The sequence below is a fragment of the Acinonyx jubatus genome, chromosome E1 (genome assembly GCF_027475565.1).
Source record: "Acinonyx jubatus isolate Ajub_Pintada_27869175 chromosome E1, VMU_Ajub_asm_v1.0, whole genome shotgun sequence".
Taxonomy (NCBI): Eukaryota; Metazoa; Chordata; class Mammalia; order Carnivora; family Felidae; genus Acinonyx; species Acinonyx jubatus.
The window spans coordinates 6543581-6566284 of record NC_069397.1 but is presented as its reverse complement, the minus strand read 5'-3'; the positions used below and the strand labels follow the sequence as shown (position 1 = coordinate 6566284).

At 47.4% G+C, this 22704-nt stretch overlaps 1 protein-coding gene across 5 annotated transcripts in view; it reads right to left on the bottom strand.

The window, feature by feature from the left end:
* Window positions 1-22704, bottom strand: part of MYOCD (myocardin) — a 111824-nt gene that overhangs the window by 11334 nt on the left and 77786 nt on the right. For all 5 annotated transcript variants that reach the window (XM_027047239.2, XM_053211493.1, XM_027047241.2 and 2 more), the window contains 5 exons: window positions 18117-18361; window positions 16065-16218; window positions 4846-5730; window positions 2753-2896; window positions 138-266 (listed from right to left, as the gene is read on the bottom strand). In XM_027047239.2, coding sequence (XP_026903040.1) covers window positions 138-266; window positions 2753-2896; window positions 4846-5730; window positions 16065-16218; window positions 18117-18361 — 1557 coding nt within the window. The remainder of the gene's footprint in view (window positions 1-137; window positions 267-2752; window positions 2897-4845; window positions 5731-16064; window positions 16219-18116; window positions 18362-22704) is intronic.

Genomic DNA, 22704 nt, shown 5'->3' with positions numbered 1-22704 from the left:
AGAAACTCTGCCCATCCTGGTAGGGGGGGCACCAATGCACTCAATGTCGGCACCTAAGACTGCCCGAAGTTGAATAATGAGAAACAACGCCCATTTAGGCAACCTGTTTCTCTACAGAGAACAAAACCTGTAGTTACCTGCTTTACTGCATCTTCGTACGATGGAGGCTGTGTTATCTCTGGAACTGCTGATGTTGGCTTGGAAAAAGGAGGGGAAGGAATTGAAAACTTTGGCCCTGTCTTGTCAGAAGAGTGCAGACCAGCCATCTGTGGGAGTAAGATGCAGAAAAAGATAAGTCAACTCAAGGGTCAGAGATGGGACTGCTTCGCACTTTCAACAATAGCCAAATTAAGGAAAGAGCCTAAATGTCCATCAACTGACGAACGGATAAAGAAGATGTGGTTTCTATATACAATGGAATATTACTCGGTGATGAGAAAGAATGAAATCCTGCCATTTGCAGCAATGTGGATGGAACTGGAGGGTATTAGGCTGAGTGAAATAAGTCAGTCAGAGGAAGATACTGTGTGTTTTCACTCATGTGTGGAACTTGAGAAACTTAACAGAAGACCATGGGGGAAGGGAAGGAGGGAAAAATAGTTACAGCAAGAGAGGGAGGCAAACCATAAGAGACTCTTAAATACAGAGAACAAACTGAGGGTTGATGGCAGGGGGAGGCAGGGGAGAGGGGAGAATGGGTGATGGGCATTGAGGAGGGCACTTGTTGGGATGAGCACTGGCTGTTGTATGTAAGCGATGAATCACGGGAATCTACCCCCCAAATCAAAAGCACACTGTCTACACTGTCTGTTAGCCAACTTGACAATAAATTCTATTAAGATAATAATAATATGAAAAAAATACAGCTTTTAAACTTCTGAAAAAAAGAAGAAATGGGACTGCTTCTGTTTTATAAACTCCAAGCTAAATTTTGAGAAAGAATTTATTTGAGAGGAAAAAAAGAGCCAAGGCTTAGAAAACAACCCCAGTGTATTAATAGTACATATGACTGTGGACATATTGCTGGAGACATGATACGATGGGAACCTTGCAGATTCTTCTTTTCCATTTTTTTAAAATGTTTATCCATTTTTGAGAGACAGAAAGACAGAGTGTAAGTGGGGAAGGGGCAGAGAGAGAAGGAGACACAGAATCCGAAGCAGGCTCCAGGCTCTGAGCTGTCAGAACAGAGCCCGATGTGGGGCTCGAACCCACAAACTGTGAGATCATGACCTGAGCCTTGATCTTAGTCAGAGGCTTAAATGAGTCACCCAGGAGCCCAACAGATTCTTTTCCCCCTCTAGAGTGAACCACCTTTGCTTAGGAGCAAAGGAAATAAAGTAAGAGTCCAGTCCAACAGGAAGAAGTCACCCAGGAATTCCCAGAGTACTTTACCCCCTCAGGACATTTCATTCCTAACTGGTACATTTGCAGAGAGGTGGAGACATTGTTGGGGTAGCTCTTCAGGGACCAGCCTTGTGTACTGTGAGCTCCATGTTCTATGGAGTGCCTGGGCCATTTCAGGGTCTCTGTCTCCAAAGGACGCCCTGTCCATACTTGTAGCAGGTAGCACTTCTGTATGGTGGCCATCTTGTTGGCCTCCTTATTACCTCTTCCTTAGTCCTTGGGACTTCCCATATCCTGGCTCTCTCACATCCCTGATTTCCACCTGCTGGTATGTACCACCTCTGCCTTTTTCCACCGAGATACTGCACTGTGATTCGAATTCTCTGCACCTTTCTAGACCTTTCCACAGATCCACATACCTTCCTCTTTCTCAAGCACTGTTTTCCCGCATGCCTCTATTCCAGTCTTCAACTCCATGGAAACTGATTTGTCTGCCATGCATGTTGTTTCACAAACATACCGTGCTCATTTTAGTCCTCATGATTTCTAGAATGACCCCAGGAAATGGCTCCCTGGAACACCCTAATTTATATCTGTACATCCATTTCACTCTCTTCCAAGTGGATTTGTTTTTATCGAAATGTCATTTGTGTCTGCCTTTTGTGAAATTTTTATTTTATTATAATTTGTTTTTAATTTTTAAATGTTTATTTTTGAGAGGAGGGGGGAGGGGCAGAGAGAGGGAGACACGGAATCGGAAGCAGGCTCCAGGCTCTGAGCTGTCAGCACAGAGCCTGACACGGGGCTCCAACTCACTGATGGTGAGATCATGACCTGAGCCGAAGTCAGACATTTAACCAACTGAGCCAACCAGGAGCTCCTCTATTATTTTTTTTTTAATGTTTTATTTAGTTTTGAGAGAGGAGAAAGCATGTGGCAGGGAGGGGCAGAGAGAGAGGGGGACAGAGGATCTGAAGCAGGCTCCATGCTGACAGCAGAGAGCCCAATATGGGGCTTGAACTGACAAACTGTGAGATCATGACCTGAGCCGAAGTTGGAGGCTTAACCAATGGAGTCAACCAGGCACCCCCACCCCAATTTTTTTTAGATATTTAAATTTTTTTTTAATTGAGAGAGAGAGAGAGAGAGAGAGAGAGAGAAAACGCACAAGTAGGGAGAAGGGAAAAGAGAGAGAGAGAATCCCAGGCCCCATGCCCAGTGTGGAGCCCGACCTTACAGAGCCTGGGTTCTATCTCACAGTTGTGAGACCATGACCTGAGCGGAAATGAAGAGTTAGATGCTTAACTCACTGAGCCGCCCCATTTATTTCTGCCTTTGAGCCTCATCATTTGGAGGCCACAGAAGAGAGAAGAGGCAAAGTTTAGACCTTTGTCCAGGTGCCTACCTTTTGCTGGACACCTGGGCTTTTGGGACAAGGATTGCCCCCAGCGCCATGATTGCTGTCTGCTTGGGTTCCAGAGAAAGGGGGGTGGAGGCTGGAAGGCTGGGGAGAGAAGCTTGGAGGATGGCCCTCATGTGCCCCTGAGTTCTGAAAGGAAGAAGCAATGCATTCGTTGGTCACCAGCAGCATACTGGACAACATTTGCTGAGACTCCTGGTCCCTGCCCTGCTGTTTTAGCTTTTCAAACCTCCCTTAATCCCACGATCGATGTCTCAAATCTGGCTTTGTGCACATCACCTCCTGCTCAAAAACTTTCCATGCCTCCCCTGCATCCACCGTGTAGGGTCTCCACCCGAAACCAAGTCAGGTACTATTTCTTTCAAAAGCCTGTATTCCAGTAACTGCCACGGACTTCCCTCTGTGTGCCCTGTGCATGGTACCTCCCTACCTTTTCCTACATGGAATGTTCTTTTCCCAACTTTCCTTTTTCGTTTAAAAAATTTTTTAAAGGTATTCATTCTCAAAAATGATTTTTTGAGAAAGAGAGAGACAGAGTGTGAGTGGCAGAGAAAGAGAGAGACACAGAATCCAAAGCAAGCTTCAGGCTCTGAGCTGTCAGCACAGAGCGCAATGCAGGGCTCGAACCCACAGACCGTGAGATCGTGACCTGAGCCAAAGTTGGACGCTTAACCGACTGAGCCACCCAGGCGCCCCCAACTTTCCTTTTTTAAGTCTACACTTCTCATTGAGTCCAACCCCTTTGCAAAAACTTTCCTGGACCTTTCTAGCCCTTTGTGACTAACCCGCGTCCCCCTGCCTTCCCCAGTGCTTTGTGCAGCATTTAACTGCCATTAGCCCAGATCAGACATGTTATTCTATATTGTTCTTTATCTTTTTATCATGTAATATCGTGTAACTGTTCATATCCTCAAAGAGTGCTTTGTAAACCGTGGCAAAGAAAGGAAAAGGCATTAGAGCGCATGAGGTCATGGTGAAAATTAACGAGATTACTCAGATGCATGCTTGTTAACACTGGTCACCAGTGTGAGTCTTCTTCCTATTTCCTTTCTCACCGATTTCAGAACTTTTGATGATGTAAGTTTCTTTCTCAGGTAGACTTCGGTAGACTTTCCCAATAATTCGTTAGCTTCACGGACAAGGAAAGTCTCTGATGATCACCTTGGTCTAGTCTTTGAACTATTTCCTCCCGTAAGCTGTGTCTACAACTGCGTCTCATTCCGCTTTGGCCACACAGGCCTTCCTTCCGATTCTTGAACATTCCGCGCATTCCCCCACCTCACGGCCCTTAGGCTTGCTGTTTTTCCTTTGCCTGTAACACCTTCACCCCAAATATTCACAAAGGCTTTCTCCCTTACCTCCTTCAAAGATTTGCTCAAATGGTCCTAGACCTTCGACTTAAAGTTGCAAATCTGCAAATGTCCCACCATCCCAGCCTCCTTTTTCTCCACCTGATGCATCCTCTTCTACTATGTTGTATAGTTTACCTGTTTATTTTATTTACTGTCTGTCTTCCCACGAGAGCAGGGATTTTTGTTTGGCTAGTTCAGACCAGAGACAGACCAGAACAGGGGCTGCAACATGCTAGGCGGTCAGTAACTATTTGCCCTATGCAAGCCAATGCGTGCAACGAATAGTAAGGTCTGGTAGCTCCCCCCCTTTGGCTCTCTCGATGAATTGATTTGGCCCCCACTAAGGCTCTATGCCGACGAATCCTGACAACGGGGGTTGTGGCAATCTGGCCCACCACCTGCGTTTGTGAATAAAGTTTTATTGGAACACAGCCACATGCACTCACTTGCAGATGTCTGAGTTCACGCCACAAGGGTCCCATTGAGACCAACATGGCCCAGAGAAGCCAAAACACTCATTACCTAGCCCTCCGGAAGGCAATTTTGCCAACCTCCATTTCAGAGAAGGGGGTCCGGTCCACCCTGAAGGCTTGGGGACGGTGGCAGAGTCCAGAAGTTGCTTTTGGTCAACCCTTCCCACCGAAACTTGCAAAGTCAGCTTTTTAGCCTTGCCAAGCCACACCCCACTTCCAGAAAGCTGGGTGCACCGGGCCCAGGCGTTCTTACCTGTGCCGCGCATGCCTGGCTGCCCACAGGTGAGGAGACCCTGTGACCCTCTCCTTGCGTGCCCCCCGACGAAGAGGGAAGGAAGTAATGGCTGTTGGGGGACGGGGGCAAGCTGATGTGCTGGGGGCTTTGGACGGCCCCCAGCGGGGAGTGCTGAGGGGAGCACTGGGGGCTGAGAAACGTGGAGGGGAGGGCGTCGGGGCGGCCCGGGGCCTCGGAGGCGCAGGGAGCAGGGCCCGGTCTCTTCCCAGGTCTCGGCTGGGGCGCAAATGGACAGCTGGGGACGGCGTCCTCCTGCTTGACCGGCACGGCCAGGAAGGGGGGCGGCCTCTCGGGCCCGAGGCCCCTCTTCTGCTTCTGCAGCTGCATTCGCAACTGCTCTACGTGCCGCTGCTCCTGCTGTAGCTTCCAGGTGAGCTCGTTGATCACCTTCTGCTTCTCCACCAGCATCTTGTCCTTCTCCGAGTCCGGCGCGTCCAGCTCGGGGGCCGGGGGGCCCGCGCCCAGGCCGCCCAGTGGGCTCTCCTCGGCGCACGCGGGGGCCGGGGACGGGTGCAGGCAGAGGGATGGGGACGCGTCGTTGAAGGTGTCCGGCAGGGACCCCGCGGCCGACAGGTCGGAGGAGGCGGGCGAGATTGGGGGGCTTGAGCTGGTGCTGCCGAAGTGGTACAAGCCGTTGGGTAAGGCGCTGGCGGGCGGGGAGGGCTGGTAGCCGGGCAGCGCGCTGCTGGGCGTCACGGGGAAGGTGACCGTCGTGATGTCACCGAAGCTGGGCACAGGGGTCCCCGAACAGTCCTGGAAGGGCCGCAGCCGGTCCATGAGCGCCGTCTTGGTCCCAGACACCGGCAGGCCCCGGAGGCGAAGCTGCTGTCTCAACTCGGACACCTGCAGGGAGACCAGGGCGTGGTGAGTGAGCTGTTGAGGGACAGTGACTTATTTATTTTTAATTTCTTATTACATTAGGTTTTGTTTTGAAAAAATTTTTTAACGTTTTATTTATTTGCAAGAGAGACAGAGACAGAATGCGAGCGGGGGAGGCGGAGAGAGAGGAGACACAGGATCCGAAGCAGGCTGCAGGCTCTGAGCCATCAGCACAGAGGCCGATGCAGGGCTGGAACTCACGAACTGTGAGATCGTGAGCTGAGCCGAAGTCGGAGGCTTAACCTTCGGAGCCACCCAGGCGCCCCTTATTACATTAGCTTTATTTAAAAAAAAAAAAATTTTTTTTTCCAACGTTTATTTATTTTTGGGACAGAGAGAGACAGAGCATGAATGGGGGAGGGGCAGAGAGAGAGGGAGACACAGAATCGGAAACAGGCTCCAGGCTCCGAGCCATCAGCCCAGAGCCTGACACGGGGTTCGAGCCTGACACGGGGTTCGAACTCACGGACCGCAAGATCGTGACCTGGCTGAAGTCGGACGCTTAACCGACTGCGCCACCCAGGCGCCCCATTAGCTTTAAATTAGCATCCCAGAATGCTCGAAATGCAGAGCTCACATGAACCATAGGGGTCACCTACTCTATTAGCCTCCAAGCCCCAGCCTGGTCCTTGTCCCCATTTTGTAGATGAGAAAACTGATCTCTGCCTGGGTTTGGCCATCAGCTGGCAACCCATCATCCCAAAGCAGGTGGAGACTCCTGGTCTTCTGCTCCTAGGTGAGTGCACTCTCTCTACCAGGCTCTCTCTGTCCCTAGTGCTCCAACCCGAGCACGTGCCCGAACCACTGGTCCTCAGACTACAGCACAGACACCCCGGCCCCGGCCTTGAGTTTCTGCTTCAGTGGCGCTGGGGTGGGGGTGAAGGGCTGAGAGTGTGTATTTTTTTAATTAATTACTTTTTACTTTTATATTTTTAAGTTATTTATTTTGAGGTGGGGGAGGGGCAGAGAGAGAAGGAAAGAGAGACAGAATCCCAAGCAGGCTCCCAACTGCCAGCACTGAGTCCAATGGGGGCTCAAACTCACCAGCTGTGAGATCATGAGTCAAGTCAAGAGTCTGATGCTTAACCAACTAACCCACCCTCAGGCGCCCCTGCATTTTTTTTTTTTTAAGTAGGCTCCACTCCCAGTGAGGGACCCATTTCGGGGCTGGGACTCATGACCCTGAGATCAAGACCTGAGCTGAGATCAAGGGTCAGAAGCCTAACTGGCTGAGCCACACGGGTGCCCCAAGAATGTGCATTTAAAAAAATTTTTTTTAACATTTATTTATTATTGAGAGACAGAGCGTGAACAGGGGAGGGGCGGAGAGAGAGGGAGACACAGAATCCGAAGCAGGCTCAGGCTCCGAGCTGTCAGCACAGAGCCAGACGCGGGGCTCGAACTCACAAACTGCAAGATCATGACCTGAGCTGAAGTTGGACACTTAACCAGCTGAGCCACCCAGGCACCCCGAGAATGTGCATTTTTAACGGGTTCCCAGGGGATGCTGATCACTGGTCCCTGGACCAGTTTTTGAGATCCATGGTTCTACATGAACACTTTTGTCCTAATTTTAGTAACTGGCTGGATATACTGAGACAGAGAGTATGTACGGAGAAAAGAACATAGATTCAAATCCTGACCTTGCCTCTTACCAGCTCAGTGATCACTCCGTGCCTTGGTTCCCTTTCTATAAAATGGAGAGAATCATACCTTATGTGGTTTTGTGAGGCTTAAAATGGCTGAACATTTGTAAAGTGCTTGGAAAAGTGTCTCGCAAATGGTAACTGGTGTAAGCGTTTGCTATTATTATTATGTGGATTCACATCTAATTATTTCATCCTTGCATTTTTTATAATGTTCACAAATTATAAACTACAGATACCTAAAAATACAGGAACTAAATTAATGACGGTGCCTACAAATGATGGAATGTCTAAATCCCTTAAGACTGATGCTATATGTATTTGCTGACATACAATAATGAATAACTGTTTATGGTATATTATTAAGTGAAAAATAGTATGAATTGCTGGATGAGAGAGACAGACAGACAGACAGACAGACAGAGTGTGAGTGGGCTAGGGGCAGGAAGAGAGGGAGACACAGAATCTGAAGCAGGCTCCAGGCTCTGAGCTGTCAGCACAGAGCCCGACGCAGGGCTTGAACCCACAAACGGTGTGATCATGACCTGAGCTGAAGTTGGACGCTTAACCAACTGAGCCACCGAGGTGCCTTTATGTGTGTGCGCGTGTGTGTGTGTTTAAACTATGCTTGCAGATGAAAATAAATGGCTAATGCTAGCCCAAAATGTTAACAGTGGTTCTCCTTATCTCTAGCCCCTAAATATTTCACATAAGATATCACTTTTGTAATTAAAACAGGAAACATTAAATATCTAAATGTTAATGCCCTAAAACAGCTAGAAGACTATATAGGGAAGGGAAATACTCTTCTGATATTTTGTAGGGAAAGATCTTTTGAGCCTGAAAGCCAAGAAAGTGACCATAAAAATACCGACAGCAAAAATCAAAAACTCCAGGGCGCCTGGGTGGCTCGGTCAGTTGAGCGCCCCACTCTTGATTTCAGCTCAGGTCATGAACCCAGGGTTGTGGGATCGAGCTCCGTGTTGGGCTCTGTGTTGAGTGTGGAGCCTGCTTAAGATTCTTTCTCTTTCTCTCTCTCTCTCTCTCTCTCTCTCTCTCTCTCTCTCTCTCTGCCCCTCTCCTCTGCTCATGCTTTCAAATTAAAACAAACAAACAAACAAAAACTCCTATCAGTCAAAAACACCAAAAAGAAAATGCAAACGCAGATAGCAATCTCAGACAAAAAAAATCGCAGGGCAAATAATAAAATGTCAGTAAAGCTCAATGCACCAAATGTGCTTAATAACGCCCCCCAAATAAACCAACACCCCAAAATGGGTCATGGACATACTCCAATGCTTCACAAACAAAAGATACGTTTTAAAAAAATGTAATGTTTATTTATTTTTGACGGAGAAAGAGAGAGAGAAAGAAAGAGAGAGAAAACATGAGTGGGGGAGGGGCAGAGAGCAAGGGAGACACAGAACCCGAAGCAGGCTCCAGGCTCCGAGCTGTCAGCACAGAGCCCGACGCGGGGCTCGAACTCATGAACCACGAGATCATGACCTGAGCCGAAATCAGGAGTCTGATGCTTAACTGACTGAGCCACCCAGGCACCCCTCAAATAAAAATGTTTTTAAAGAAAGCTCTTAAAACACCTTGCTATTCCAAGCGTGGTCCTTGGACCAGCAGCACCAACAGCATCTGGGAACATGCTAGAAATGCAGAGGCTCAGATCCCCTCCCCATAACCTACTGAATCAGGACCTATATTTTATCCAGAGCCCCAGGTGACTCAGTGTGCACATTCACGTTTGGTAAATGCTGCCTTAGCGCACTGCTTCTGGCAGTAGATTGGTACACACATTCGGGATGGTTTAGTGTTGGTCTGGCTGTATTTCATGGACGTGAGACACGCAAAAAACTTCCATGCTGTTCTGCCATCTTGGCTCCTCCTCCAATTTTCTGGCACATTCAGTACAGACATCTCACAATATGAATTCTTTGGCAAGAACTTTAATATTGATATGTTGTGGGTTTTTTTTTTTTTTAATGTTTATTCACCTTTGAGACAGAGAGACACAGAGAGAGAGGGAGACACAGAATGTGAAGCAGGCTCCAGGCTCAGAGCTGCCTGCACAGAGCCCGAGGTGGGGCTCGAACTCACAGACCACGAGATCATGACCCGAGCTGAAGTGGGACGCTCAACTGACTGAGCCACCCAGCTGCCCCAAGAAATATTCATATGTTTTGGTTCACGAATTCCACTCCCAGGTATTTAGCCTGGGGAGATAATCAGATAAATTTAATAAATGTATGTGCAAATTACATTTTTAATAGAAAAACTTTGGAAGCAAGTTAAGTGCCCAACAGAGGAATATTAACTAGGTGGTAGAATGATGTGCTGCTATTAAAAATAAAAATGAGGGGTGCCTGGGTGGCTCAAGTCGGTTGAGCGTCCGACTTCAGCTCAGGTCATGATCTCGCGGTTCGTGGGTTCGAGCCCCGCGTCGAGCTCTGTGCTGACAGCTCGGAGCCTGGAGCCTGCTTCGGATTCTGTGTCTCCCTCTCTCTCTGTTCCTCCCCCGCTCGCACTCTGTCTCTCTGCCTCTCGAAAGTAAATAAAGATTAAAAAAATTAAATCAAAATTAAAATGTTAGTTGAATATTGAAAGTTATGAAAAAGGCTCATGGTACGTTACACAAAAAACCATGCCAGAAATTCATGCTTTTACAGAATTACTTGACAACAGTAACTTTGCAAACAAAACATGTGCATCTGCATTTGAAGTCTATAAGGAAATATGATCTGCAATGCTGTGAATCAATGATCTTTTTGGGAGGGGAGAGAGAGGGCACAAGGGAGTGAGGGGGAAAGAGACAGGGAGGAGGAAGAGGGAGGGAGGAAGGGACAGGGAGAGAGAGAGAAAAGCAGAGCTCACTGGAAGCAGGGCTTGAGCTCACCCAAAGTGGGGCTCGAACTCACGAACTATGAGATCATGACCTGAACCAAAGCCACCCAGGCGCCCCTCAATTATCTTTTAAAATGCTCTTTACTTTTCCATACATTGTCACGCTTCAATAGTAAATATATTACCACCTTACAATCATTTAAAAGTTATTTTAAAAGGATCGCCACAACTCACACTACCACAGGCAAAAAATATACCTTCTCCTCTTCCTCTCTCTGGTATGGTTTTATCATTTTCTTTTAGATTTGCTGGTTTGAAAAAGTGCGAAATGGCAACCCATTATTGTTTTAACTTTGAGTTCCTTAAAATTAATGAGTTCTACATTTATTTTTAGGCTCTGTTCTGGCACTGAATATTTTAAACTACATCATTAAATAATGCAGCTCATATTCTGAAATAACATGAATACTTGTTGGGTTCAGTTTACTTTATGTTTCAGAATATTAGGCTGTGTGGGCTTGGTTGGGACAAAGGTTTGTATACACCTCTTTCCTACATTCACAGGTCTTTTATTCCCTGATAACTCTTTCAACCATGTCGTATGAAAAATTTTGAACATCCACAAAAGTTGACAAAATTTTAAATTATAGTGAGCCGCATGTACCCATCAACCAGCTTCAACAATGATCAATTCATGTTCAGTGTGGGTTCAGTTAATCCCCAAACCATTTCCACATTTCCTGAATTATGTTGAAGCAAATCATATAATTGAATCTGTAAATATTTTTATATCTTTCTCTAAAAAATAAGTACATTACAAAAAACACACAGATAAAAGACCATTATGAGAACTAAAACGCACGGACAATTATTTCTTAAAATCTTTCATATTTTCCCAGTTTTTAAATTTCCCATTTCTCTCTCTCTCCCTGTCTGTCTCCCATGCTCTCTGGCTCTCCAGTTTGTTAGAAACAAAATGCAAAAAAAAATGCACATACTGTGATGTTACCATGTATAACTCTTTTTTGAAGGTATAACTATTTTGAGAGAGAGAGAGAGAGAGAGAGTGAGTGAGTGTGAGCACGGGAAGGGCAGAGTAAGAGAGAAAATCCCAAGCAGGCTCCACACCGTCAGCACAGAGCCCGAGCGGGGCTTGATCCCACGAACCATGAGATCATGACCTGAGCCAAAACCAAGAGTCAGACGCTTAACTGACTGAGCCACACAGGCGCCCCCATGTATAACTTTTTAATGAGAAGTCAAACTCTTTTCTCAACGCTTTTCCCCTTTTATCCCTATTCTGCAAAATGTGAATATTTTGGGAGAACATCCACCTTCATTACCTTATCTTTCGGATTGCCTGATTTAAGGGTCACCTTTATTAGTTCCTCTTACTTCTTCCTTTTCCAAGATATGATTACATCACCTGCTTCCTTTATTCCTCTTCTCCTTCCTTCCCTCCCACTCTTTCCATTTGCTCTTCCTTTCAGTCAGTCCTGTATTTCGAACTGACCCACTATGCAAACAATTCCAATTTTTTTTTTAATGTTTATTTATTTTGAGAGAGAGAGAGAGCAAGCGAGCGAGAGAGAGAGAGAGAGAGAGCATGAGCAGGGGAGGGGCAGAGAGAGAGGGAGACACAGAATCCGAAGCAGCCTCCAGGCTCTGAGCTGTCAGCACAGAGCCCGACGCAGGGCTCGAACTCACGAACCAGGAGATCATGACCCGAGCTGAAGTCAGATGCTTAACTGACTGAGCCTTGCAGGTGCCCCCCGCTTGTGTTAATGTTTAGATTCCAAAATTTCTGTGCCTAGCCCGACAGCACAGTTGAGCTGAACGACGGCAGTGTGTTTCTAACTGTGTGGAAACTGGCTAGACATTTCCCCTCGCTTGTCCTGGTGGTACCCGTGACTCAGTTTCCCCAAACGGAATGCACTTGCCAACATCCCTTCAGATCAGATCCCCATTCTGCCCTCTCAATTTCTGCCCCCAGTGTCACACTCCCAGGTGGCACCTCTCCCCACACACCCAGTCGTCAAGTCCAATTAAGGTTTCTCTGTCTGTCCCTCCCCTCATCTCAAATGACAATAGCAAAACCTCTGAAATCGCTCAATTGAAAACAGGACCACCCTATGATCCAGTAATCGCACTACTGAGTATTTATTCAAAAAACACAAAAACACCAGTTCAAAGGGATATATGCGCCCCTATGTTTATAGCAGCATTATTCACAACAGACAAATTATGGAAGCAGCCCAAGTGTCCAACGATAGATGAATGGATAAAGAAGAGGTGGTGTGTATATATACAGTGGAATATTATTCAGCTGTAAAAAAGAATGAAACTGTGCCGTTTGCAATGACGTGGATGGAGCCAGAGAGTACTATGCTAAGTGAAGTAAGTCCATCAGAGAAAGACAAATACCATTTGATTTCACTCATATGTGGCATTAGAAAGAAACAAACAAAAACAAAGGCAAAAAAAGAGAGACAGAGACAGAGATACAGACGAAGACACAGATTCTTAACTATAGAGAACACACTGATGGTTCCCAGCGGGGAGGAGGGGTGGGGGAAACGGGTGATGGGGATTTAGGAGTGTGCCCGTCGTGATGAGCACTGGGTGATGTACAGAACTGCTGAGTCACTATATTGTACACCCGCCACTAATACTAACGCTGTGTGTTAACTATACTGGAATTTAAAATAAAATAACACTAAAAAGACAAAAACATCACTCACTTAGGTTCAACCCCCCAGTTTTATCATTTACAAGCTGGTTAGCTTGCATAGCATTCAGCCTGTGGGCTCTGGAAGCACAAGGCAAAGCCGTCAAATGACCACATGGAACTGGGATGGCTTCCACAGGCGAGGGAGAAAATTCACGAAGATAAAAGATTTGCACATCCACCTATGTTCTGATGGAACGCGTGTATTTCTCCCACTATTCTCACCTGTGCTATCAGGTTCGGTATTAGGTTTATTAACGATATCTTTCTCTTATACAGAAAACCACCGTATAGCACTCACGACACGTAAATATCAACACTAGGAGGAGGAGTGATGCATTATTCATTCAGCTTCTCTGAGGTCCTGATTTGTATGTTCACATTTAAAACGTATCTTGCACGGTGGAAAGTGGAAGCAAATCTATATAGGATGGTCGACCGATAGTTTACGCCAAAAAAAAAAAAAAAAAAGGTAGCTGCTACGGTCATCATTTCCTCGTACCCGTGCTAATTACTATAACTCTAACCAGCCAATCGTTCTGAGCACGTGCACATGGAGGAAGCCATCTCTGGGGGACTCTGCCAGATGGCACATCACACCTGGACTGTGCTTTGTCTGGGGCCAAGCCAACTCCGGATCTACCTGACCCAAGCTCCCATCCTAAGGTAAACTACTTTTTTTTTTTATTAAAAAAAATTTTTTTTAAACATTTATTCATTTTTGAGAGACAGAAAGAACGGAGTGTGAGCTGGGGAGGGGCAGGGAGAGAGGGAACCAGAATCCAGAGCAGACTCCAGGCTCTGAGCTGTCAGCACAGAGCCCGACGCGGGGCTCGAATTCACCGACTGCGAGATCATGACCTGAGCCGAAGTCGGACGCTCAACCGACGGAGCCACCCAGGCGCCCCTGAGGTAGACCACTTTTAAGAAAAATCATTTTTATTGTGGTTAAAGATGTACAGCATACATTTTTACCATTGAATCACCTTTAAGTATGAAGTTCAGTTGGGGTCGGTACACTCATGCTGTTGTGCAAATATCACCACTATCCATCTCCAGAACTCTTTCCTCATCGCAAACAGAACCTATGTATCTGTTAGACACCAACTCCGCATACTCCTCTCCCCAGCCCCTGGTAGTCGCCATTGGACTTTCTGTCGCTATGAATTTGTCTTCGCCAGGCACCTGCTATAAAGCAGACTCTTCATAGAAAAGTTGTCCCTTCGTGCCTGGCTTACTGCATTGAGTATATTGCTTTCTAGGTGACAGGACCTACTTTTACCTCCATGGATTTATGACGTGGGGAGTGAAGGGTGGGTGACCCACTGCTCGGCAGGGGCGGGGGGCATTGTCACAAGCTTGGCATCCTCCTCCAGGTTTATGGACGCAAAATTAAAACAATCTCAGTGAAACCTAAGCATTTTTTATTCCAAGTGGAAGAGACAGAGGAGCGATTGCTATCAAGTGACTGGTGTTGGCCCTTGGCAGCCATAGAATTAATTTTCTTTCATTCGAAAAAATCCCAACCCTACCTTTCCCCCAGAGCAGATAATGACCAAAGGCTGAGAATGGGGATGAGGGAGACAAACAGGGACGGAGAAAGACCGGTATGGTGAAGGCCCTGGGGACCTATAGGAATCTGATGTTTTGGGGAAAACTGATAAGGTCCTTGGGGGAGGGTAGAGAGTAACACAGGGGCAGAAACCAGGCGAACAGGTGTAACCACAGAAAATGGAGTGAGGCACTAGGGAGAGAAGGTGTGCTCACACATTACAGGAATCAAAGGCATTTCAACCACCTTCTTTAGTTCTTGTGCTAACACCGGATGGCTGAATATATATGAATATGCCCGTTCTGAGCACTGCTCTGAAACGCACCAGGTTCAACTCAAAGCCCAAGGTCATGTGATCCTCTGTGACCTCCGTGAGGTCTGTGATCCGGAGCAAATGGCTTTCTCTCTCACACACACAGCACTTAACGAGTTGCTGTGACATTTCAGGGCAGAGGTTCTCAGATTTGGGGATTTCACAGAACCGTACATCGTTTTCAATTATGCAGTGGACATAGGGTTACCAACATTTCACCTTGTCAACTAAGACTAATATTCTTATTTAACAACACCCCTGCTTAATACAAAGAAACAAAACTCTACTAGAAACACCCACCTTCCATCCACTACTGTCACTGCTCCCTAACAGAAAGGATCTTCAGCATTGAAAACATCGGGAGGAAATAAATACTTGGAATAAAGATCAATCAGGTGTGTTGAACACACTCAGATTTATGAAGAGCCCTTTACGTGATTCTTACTTTTTTCATTTCACCAGAGGCTGTAAAAGTTCATCATGGAATTGACCACTGGCTTAGAGCATTCTGGAAGCTCACGTCAATCTTACAGTTCCTCTCCGTGCGAAGCTCTAAGAGCATTCTGGAAGGTCACATCAGTCTTACAGCTATTCTCTGTGCTAAGCTCTATCATGTACATAGGATTCCACTGGGTTCTCACAATAACTCATTTGTGCAAATAAGCAATCTAAAATGTAGAGAAATTAGGAAAGTAGCCCGAGGTTGCACAGGTAATTGTCTCACGCTTCATGAGTTGAGCCCTGCGTCGGGCTCTGTCCTGACAGCGTGGAGCCTGCTTGGGATTCTCTCTCTCCCTCTCTCTCTCTGCCCCTCTTCCACTCATACTCTCTGTCTCTCTTTCAAAATAAATACATTTTAAAAATAAAATAAAATTCTGTCACTTACTTAAGTCTCCCCCATACATTCTCCCTTTCACTAGTTTACTCAAGAAATCAGTTGGTAAAAATGGTGTTAAAAATCTACTGATGTATTTGTTGGGGTGCCTGGCTGGCTCAGTCGGTGAAACATGAGGCTCTTGATCTCAGGGTTGTGAGTTTGAACCCCACGCTTGGTGCAGAGATTAATAATAAAAGCTTAAAAAAATCTGTTGTATTTGTTGAGAGAGAGAGAAAGAAAAAGAGAGAAAAAGAAAGAAAGAGAGAAAGAGAGAGAGAAAGAAAAGAAAAGAAAAGAAAAAAGAAAAGAAAAAATCACACCAAATCCTCTACCTTCAGATCATCTAGGTTTGATGGGAGGGGGCCTGGTTTGAGAGAAGAGACACCAGTTTGTCCAGAAAAGCTGTTTTTGACAGGAGACAAAGGGGTATTGCTCAGTGGTGCTGAAGTGGAGTTTGGATTTCTGACCATCTGTTCGTTTGGTTCCCTGAAAAGCAAACAACAAAAAAGGGCCCTTAAAACATGGCCAGATACACATATGGGGGTGTGATACTGTGATGTACAATAAGAAATTACATATTTGGCCCTCTACCCTCTTTCTGGCACAGAGCTCCTAAAATCCTTAGAATTTGTAAGTGAGAGGAGCCCCAAAGGTGCCATTTGTTATGTTAAGGAGGCGACTTGGTGAAAGCCCCTGGGTCACCGAAGGGTGGGGGCCGATTGCCTGAGAACCAACCCTATGATTTGTGGTTGGAATTTTAGTCCCACCCCCTGAACTCTGAGGAGACAAGATGGGGGCTCAAGGTCAAGCCATTCACCAATGGCCAATGATTTAATCAGTCATGCCTGTAATGAAGACTCTATAAAACCTAAAAGAATGGCGTTCAGAGAGCATCCACGTTGGCGAACACGTGGAGAACGAGGGGGAGTGGAGGGGGCAGGAAGTTCCTCACCCTTTCCCACATCCCTTGCCTTGGGCATCTCTTCATTCTGGCTGCTTCTGAGTTCTATCCTTTTACAATAAACCAATGATCTAGTAAATAAGGTGTTTCTCTGATTTCTGTGAGCCACTCCAGCAAATTAATCGAACCCAAGGAGGAAGTCATGGAAGCCTCTGACCTATAGCCGGGCCAACCAGAAGCCCAGGTCACAACTTCTAGACTTGCCATTGGTATCTGAAGCTGGGGGAGGAGGCTGGAAGTCTTGTAGAACTGAGCCCTTAACCTGTGGGATCTGATGCCATGTTTAGGTAGACAGTGCCAGAATTGAGTGGAATGGTCGGAGCTTGGCGATGTGGGGAAAGCCTCCCCAGCACATTGGAACTGGGTGGCCGGAACCCTGATTGGGCAACTTGCATTGAGATCAGGTCACAAGCTAATTGCCGGCAAGGATCGGGCAACTAATAAATCGGCAGAAGAGGCTGGGTGAGGAAGACAAGAGTACAGGCTCCATGACACGTGGCAAGTGAACTCCAGCTGAGTTCTGGGGAGACAGGAGGGAGTGGTAGAGACTTTGGCCGAGGGGAGAGGACGTGTCCACCTATGGTTGAGCAGGTGCACTGTCCCGTGGGGGCACCATCACGCCTTGTAGAGCATGACTGTATTCAGCACTCAGCATCATTGCCAACCTGATCGGACGCTGAACAGAGACAGGTGAGGGAACCTATGTCCCACCTGTAGAGTTGAAAGGGATGCCCATTTAAATGGTGACCCACAGTGAGGTCACACGCCCCCATCAGGGTCCAGGAGTCGATCTTCGGGGGCTGTTACTGAGTCGCTCAGCGCTGTTGCTTCCTAAAGCATAAGGGCTGAGTGAATTCAACCAACCGTTCTTATGGGGGCACCTGGGTGGCTCAGTCTCTTAAGCGTCGACTCTCGGTTTTGGCTCAGGTCACAATCTCGTGATTGTCAGTTCGAGCCCCATGTCGGGCTCTGCGCTGACAGCGTGGAGCCTGCTTGGGATCCTCTCTCTCTCTCTCTCTCTCTCTCTCTCTCTCTTTCCTCTCTGCCCCTCCCCTGCTCTCTCTTTCTCAAAAATAAATGGATAAGCTTAAAAAAAATCAATTATTAAAAAACAAGACCATTCTCGCATGGTTTCTCCTCTCTGTTTCACCATTCAGTCTGAGAGTGCTCATCCCTTCTCTTGTCCCGGTTCCCTTCACTGGGGCACTGATTTCTTTGCTTCCTCCCAGCCTCAGGTTCCTGAAGACGTGGGCACGGGTTCTCCACGGAGTCCCATTCTACACCCACCTGACGAGGACCCGGTACAATCCGGGACTCACGGGGCATCCCGGTGCCGGCCGGCAGGTGCCTCAGACACGCACAAGCCCTCGCCAGCTGACCTCTGCCCATGGCCTCCACCCCCCGCCAGGCTCTCCCGACTTACTTGAGCTGAGCTTGGTGAATCCCAGGGTAGCTGAGCCGGTGCTGTTCCTGCTGGCTGAGGATTTGGAGCTGTAGAAACAGCTGTTGCTGCTGGAGCAGCCGGGCGTAGGCCGAGTCCATGGGCGGAGGCGACTTCTCGGCCTTCTGGTCTGGGGGGATGTACTGGTGATATTTGAGCTTCTTCACCTTGGGCTTGGGGTCCTTGGGCTTTTTGTGGCGGTTCTTACTGTCGCTCAAGGACTTGGACTGCAGAGGGGGGTGGAGAAACGGCACGTGCTTTAGGGGGTGGGGGTGGGGGTGGCTTGACGTCATGGGTAGATCACGAAGGGGGTCTGTTTGATGGGCTTTCTCGGATCCCACAAATACAACACAGCAGAGGCACCATGCACAGAGATCCTGGGGCATTAAGGTGTTTATCCAACAGAACTACTACAGGTGCATCACTCTAGAAGGAGGGTCGTGAATCTTGGAAGGGGCTCCAGGAGCATTTCCTTCCCAGCGCAGAGGAAGATGTAAGTAAGCCTATGTTTTGGTGAGGAGGCTTCCCTAAGCTAAAACCAACAGGGGGTCTAAGAAAGGATACGATCTCGGGGCGCCTGGGTGGCTCAGTCAGTTAAGCACCCGACTTTGGCTCAGGTCAGAATCTCACGTTTTGTGGGTTCGAGCCCCACGTCGGGCTCTGTGCTGACAGCTCAGAGCCTGGAGCCTGCTTCGGATTCTCTGTCCCTTCTCTCTCTGCCCCTCCCCAGCTCGTGCTCTCGTCTCTCTCTCTCTCTCAAAATCAAATTTAGAAAAACTTAATAAAAAAAAGAAAGGATACGATCTCATCTTGAGATGGAGTCATAAGAAAGTTCCTTCAAATGTGTACCCGAAATCACGTTTAGTAAAGCGCGTCAGTAAATTGACTTATGAATCACATCACTTTGGGGGCTCCTGGGTGGGCTCACATCACTTTGGGGGCTCCTGGGTGGGTCTGACTTTGGCTCAGGTTATGATCTCAAGGTTCATGATTTTGAGCCCCGCATAGGATCCTCTGTCTCCTTCTCTCTCTCTGCCCCTCCCCTGCTGGTTTTCTCTCTCTCTCTCTCTCTCTCTCTCTCTCTCAAGATAAATATATAAACTTAATAGAAAAGTACCATCATCCTGGATGAAATTAAACCTGTCCTCAAAAATCCACAATGTGGATTTTTGCTGCTTTGGGTGAAAAAGTAAGATAGAGTCCCCTTTCCACCAATACTTTCCCCAAATACTGATATAAGGCCAGGAAGTGACACCTTCTGGAATAATGATTCTTGACTTACCGTGAGAAGGGTTAACCACCCACGGGGACCCTTCTAGAAGCTACCCACCGCAGCACATGACTCAGACGCACCGAAATGAGTTAAAGCTACAGGCTAGGAAGCTACGACAAATTTCTGAACATGGTACAATTACTTTGCCGCATCTCTGTTACTTTCCCCTGAAAGTTGGGGAAAATGTTCTTCGTTTTCCTCTCAGGGACCGATGCAAGGACGCTGAAAGATACCAGTGAAATAGTAACAGGTCTCAAAAGAACACTGTGATTATGCCTATAACCTGCAAAAGGTAGTCCGTACAGTGATCAGCTGAAAAAAAAAATCTTAATTTTCAAGCCCTGACTTTATTACAGAAGATTGAAACGGAGAACGGGGAAGTCACGATAAAAGCATCCTGAGGCTTTGGGCAAACTGTGCAGGGGAAGTGTAGTACCAGCGGTGTCCAGAAGAGGGGGCTCCCAAATAGCCGGCAGGCAGGTTCCCACTGGGCAGTGTCCCCATTTTAACCACAAAGCACACATCTGAAAGTGTCCCATCGGAAGGAGCCTACAACTTGCAAGTCTCTGAGGCCACACGTCCCACCACCGAAGCCCCTTCGGTGTTTTCTCAAGGTGGCTTCTTCTCTCGGAAAGTCATAGCTAATGAGAACAAGCATTCCCCTGTGCTGAGTGGCGCCATTTCTCCTTAATCGATTAGCATTCTAATTAATCAATCAGCCTTCTGCACTGGGAGAATTTCTGCAGGGCTCCTGCAATCAGCTGGGCCCTGCTTTGCTCCAGCCTGGCTTCTGTTCCCACCTCGTCCTGGGACTCTGCAAGCCTGGTCTTGCCGGTAAGTCAGGGGTGGGGAACTTTTTCTCCAGGCCACTGTTGTACAGGGACTCGAAACATTCTGTAAGTTACTCAAATTGGACCATTTTCTCTGGAGAGGGGAGGGCAAAGGCTATTGTCCCCACGGAACTCTGACTCCATGGAACTGTATAGTTTCATACTTTTTGGAAGCCAGAACATCCTGAGGTCGCAAGTTCATTTTTCTTTCCTTCCTTTTTTTTTTTTTTTTTTTTGGTTCTAGGTAGAAAACAGAAAACGAACCATTGGCCAATGGGAGGGGAGCATATCTTTCTAAAGCAGAGGTGGATATAAAACCCAGGGAACAGTCCGGCCCGTGGCTCAAGAGTATGTGACTTTTTTTTGCAAGAAGGCATTCTTTTTTTTTTTTTTAAGTTTATTTATTTATTTTGAGAGAGAGAGAGAGAGAGAGCGCAAGCCAGGGAGGGGCAGAGAGAGGGGGATGAAGAGAGAGGATCCCAAGCAGGCTCCACACTAGCGGTACAGAGCCCAAGGTGGGGCTCGAACTCACCAACCGTGAGCTCATGACCAAATCAAGAGTTGGATGCTCAACGGACTGAGCCACCCAGGTGCCCCTGCAAGAAGGCATCCTGAGGGAAACCTGCTCACGCACTGGGCCTGTCCCACAACGAACCACCCCCGCGACAATCAGTTTGCGGGTCCTGCCCTGCGAGACGAAGACCAAACCCCCATCTGCCCAAGACAGTTCACTGAACTGCTGGACCCCTCCCCACCCCAAAGCTTACCGGGCTCCCCTGCCTTTGCCTGGCGATTTCCTGCTGTCTGCAACTCCATCCTGCACCTGCTAACTAAGTCCTGCCCATTCTCCCCGGGGGGCTCACCTGGGAAGCCTGTCCCAGCTCACAGTGCTCTCTCTCACCTGCAGGTGTCAGGCAGCACTTTGAGGCTATCTGATAATGGCCACACCACGGCATACCCTGCCCCGGGAGTGGGGGAGACTGAAGTCCTGCTTCCTACACTGCTGGCCCTGATGGGGGCGCTGGCCACCCAAGAAACAGGAACCTCTTCTTTGTATTGTGGTAAAGCACAAGTAACTTACAAATCGCCCCAGTAACTACCACAATTCACAAGTATACAATTCACACTGTTGTGTGAAGGTCATCACTATATAGTTCCAGAACGTTTTCATCACCCCCAGGAGACCCCATACCCACTAAGCAGTCACTCCCCATTTTCTCCTTGGTGCGGTCCCCAGAAACCACTCGTCTACTTTCTGTCTGCCTGGATTTGCCTATTCAGGATATTTCATACACTGGGGAGGTGCCTGGGGGGGGTTCGGTTGGTTAAGCGTCTTGACTCTTGATTTCAGCTCAGGTCATGATCTCATGGTTTGTGGGATCGAGCCCTGTGTTGGACTCTGTACTGACAGTGTAGAGCCTGCTTGGGATTCTCTCTCTGTCCCACCCTGCTCTCTCTCTCTCTCTCTCTGCCCCTCCCACACTCTCGCATTCTCTCTCAAAATAAATAAACATTAAAAAAAAACACCCAGAATCATACAGTATGTGGCCTTTTGTGTCTGGCTTCTTTCACTTGAGCATCATATTTTCAGGACTTCATCCCTCTGGATATACCACAAGCTTATCCATCCTTCAGCTCATGGACAGTTGACTTCATTCCGACTCTTGAATATTGTGAATAGTGCTGCCATGAATATTCATGTACAAGATTTTGCTGGGACACCCATTTTCCATTTTTTTGGACATACACCCAAGGAGAGGGATTTCTGGGTCATAGGGCAATTCAACATTTAATTTTCTGAGGAACCACCAAGCTATTTTCCACAGTGGACGCACCATTTTACATTGCCACCAGCCATGTGTAAGAGCTCTCCAATCTCCACATCCTCATCAACACTTGTTATTTACTGTTTTTTCACTAGAGCCATTTTGGTGGGCATGAAGTGGTATTTTGTTGTGAATTTGAGTTTCATTTCCCTGATGGCCAATGACACTCGACACCTTTCCAGGTGCTTATTGGCAATTTCTTTCTTTTCTTAAAAATTTTTTTTTCCAGTTTATTTGAGGGAGAGAGAGAGAGTGCACACGAGCACGGTACGGGCAAAGAGAGAGGGAGAGACAGAATCCCAAGCAGGCTCTGCTCTGTCAGCACAGAGCCTGATGTGGGGCTCGAACCCATGAATCTTGAGATCATGACCCTAGCTGAAATCAAGAGTCAGACGCTTAACTGACGGAGACAGCCCAGGCACCCTGGCAATTTCCTTATCTTTGGAGAAATGTCTACTCAAGTCCCTTATGGTACATGTTTCTTACCTGCTCAAAACACTATATGGGTTAGTGGTGGCTGTGACCCAATTAGACTACAGGCTTCTTGAGAACAGGAATCCTATTTTATTCATCTCTGATATATATCTTCAAGGAGCCTGCATTGAGAACACCTTTCCCTTACATAGGGCTGGACAGTTTTC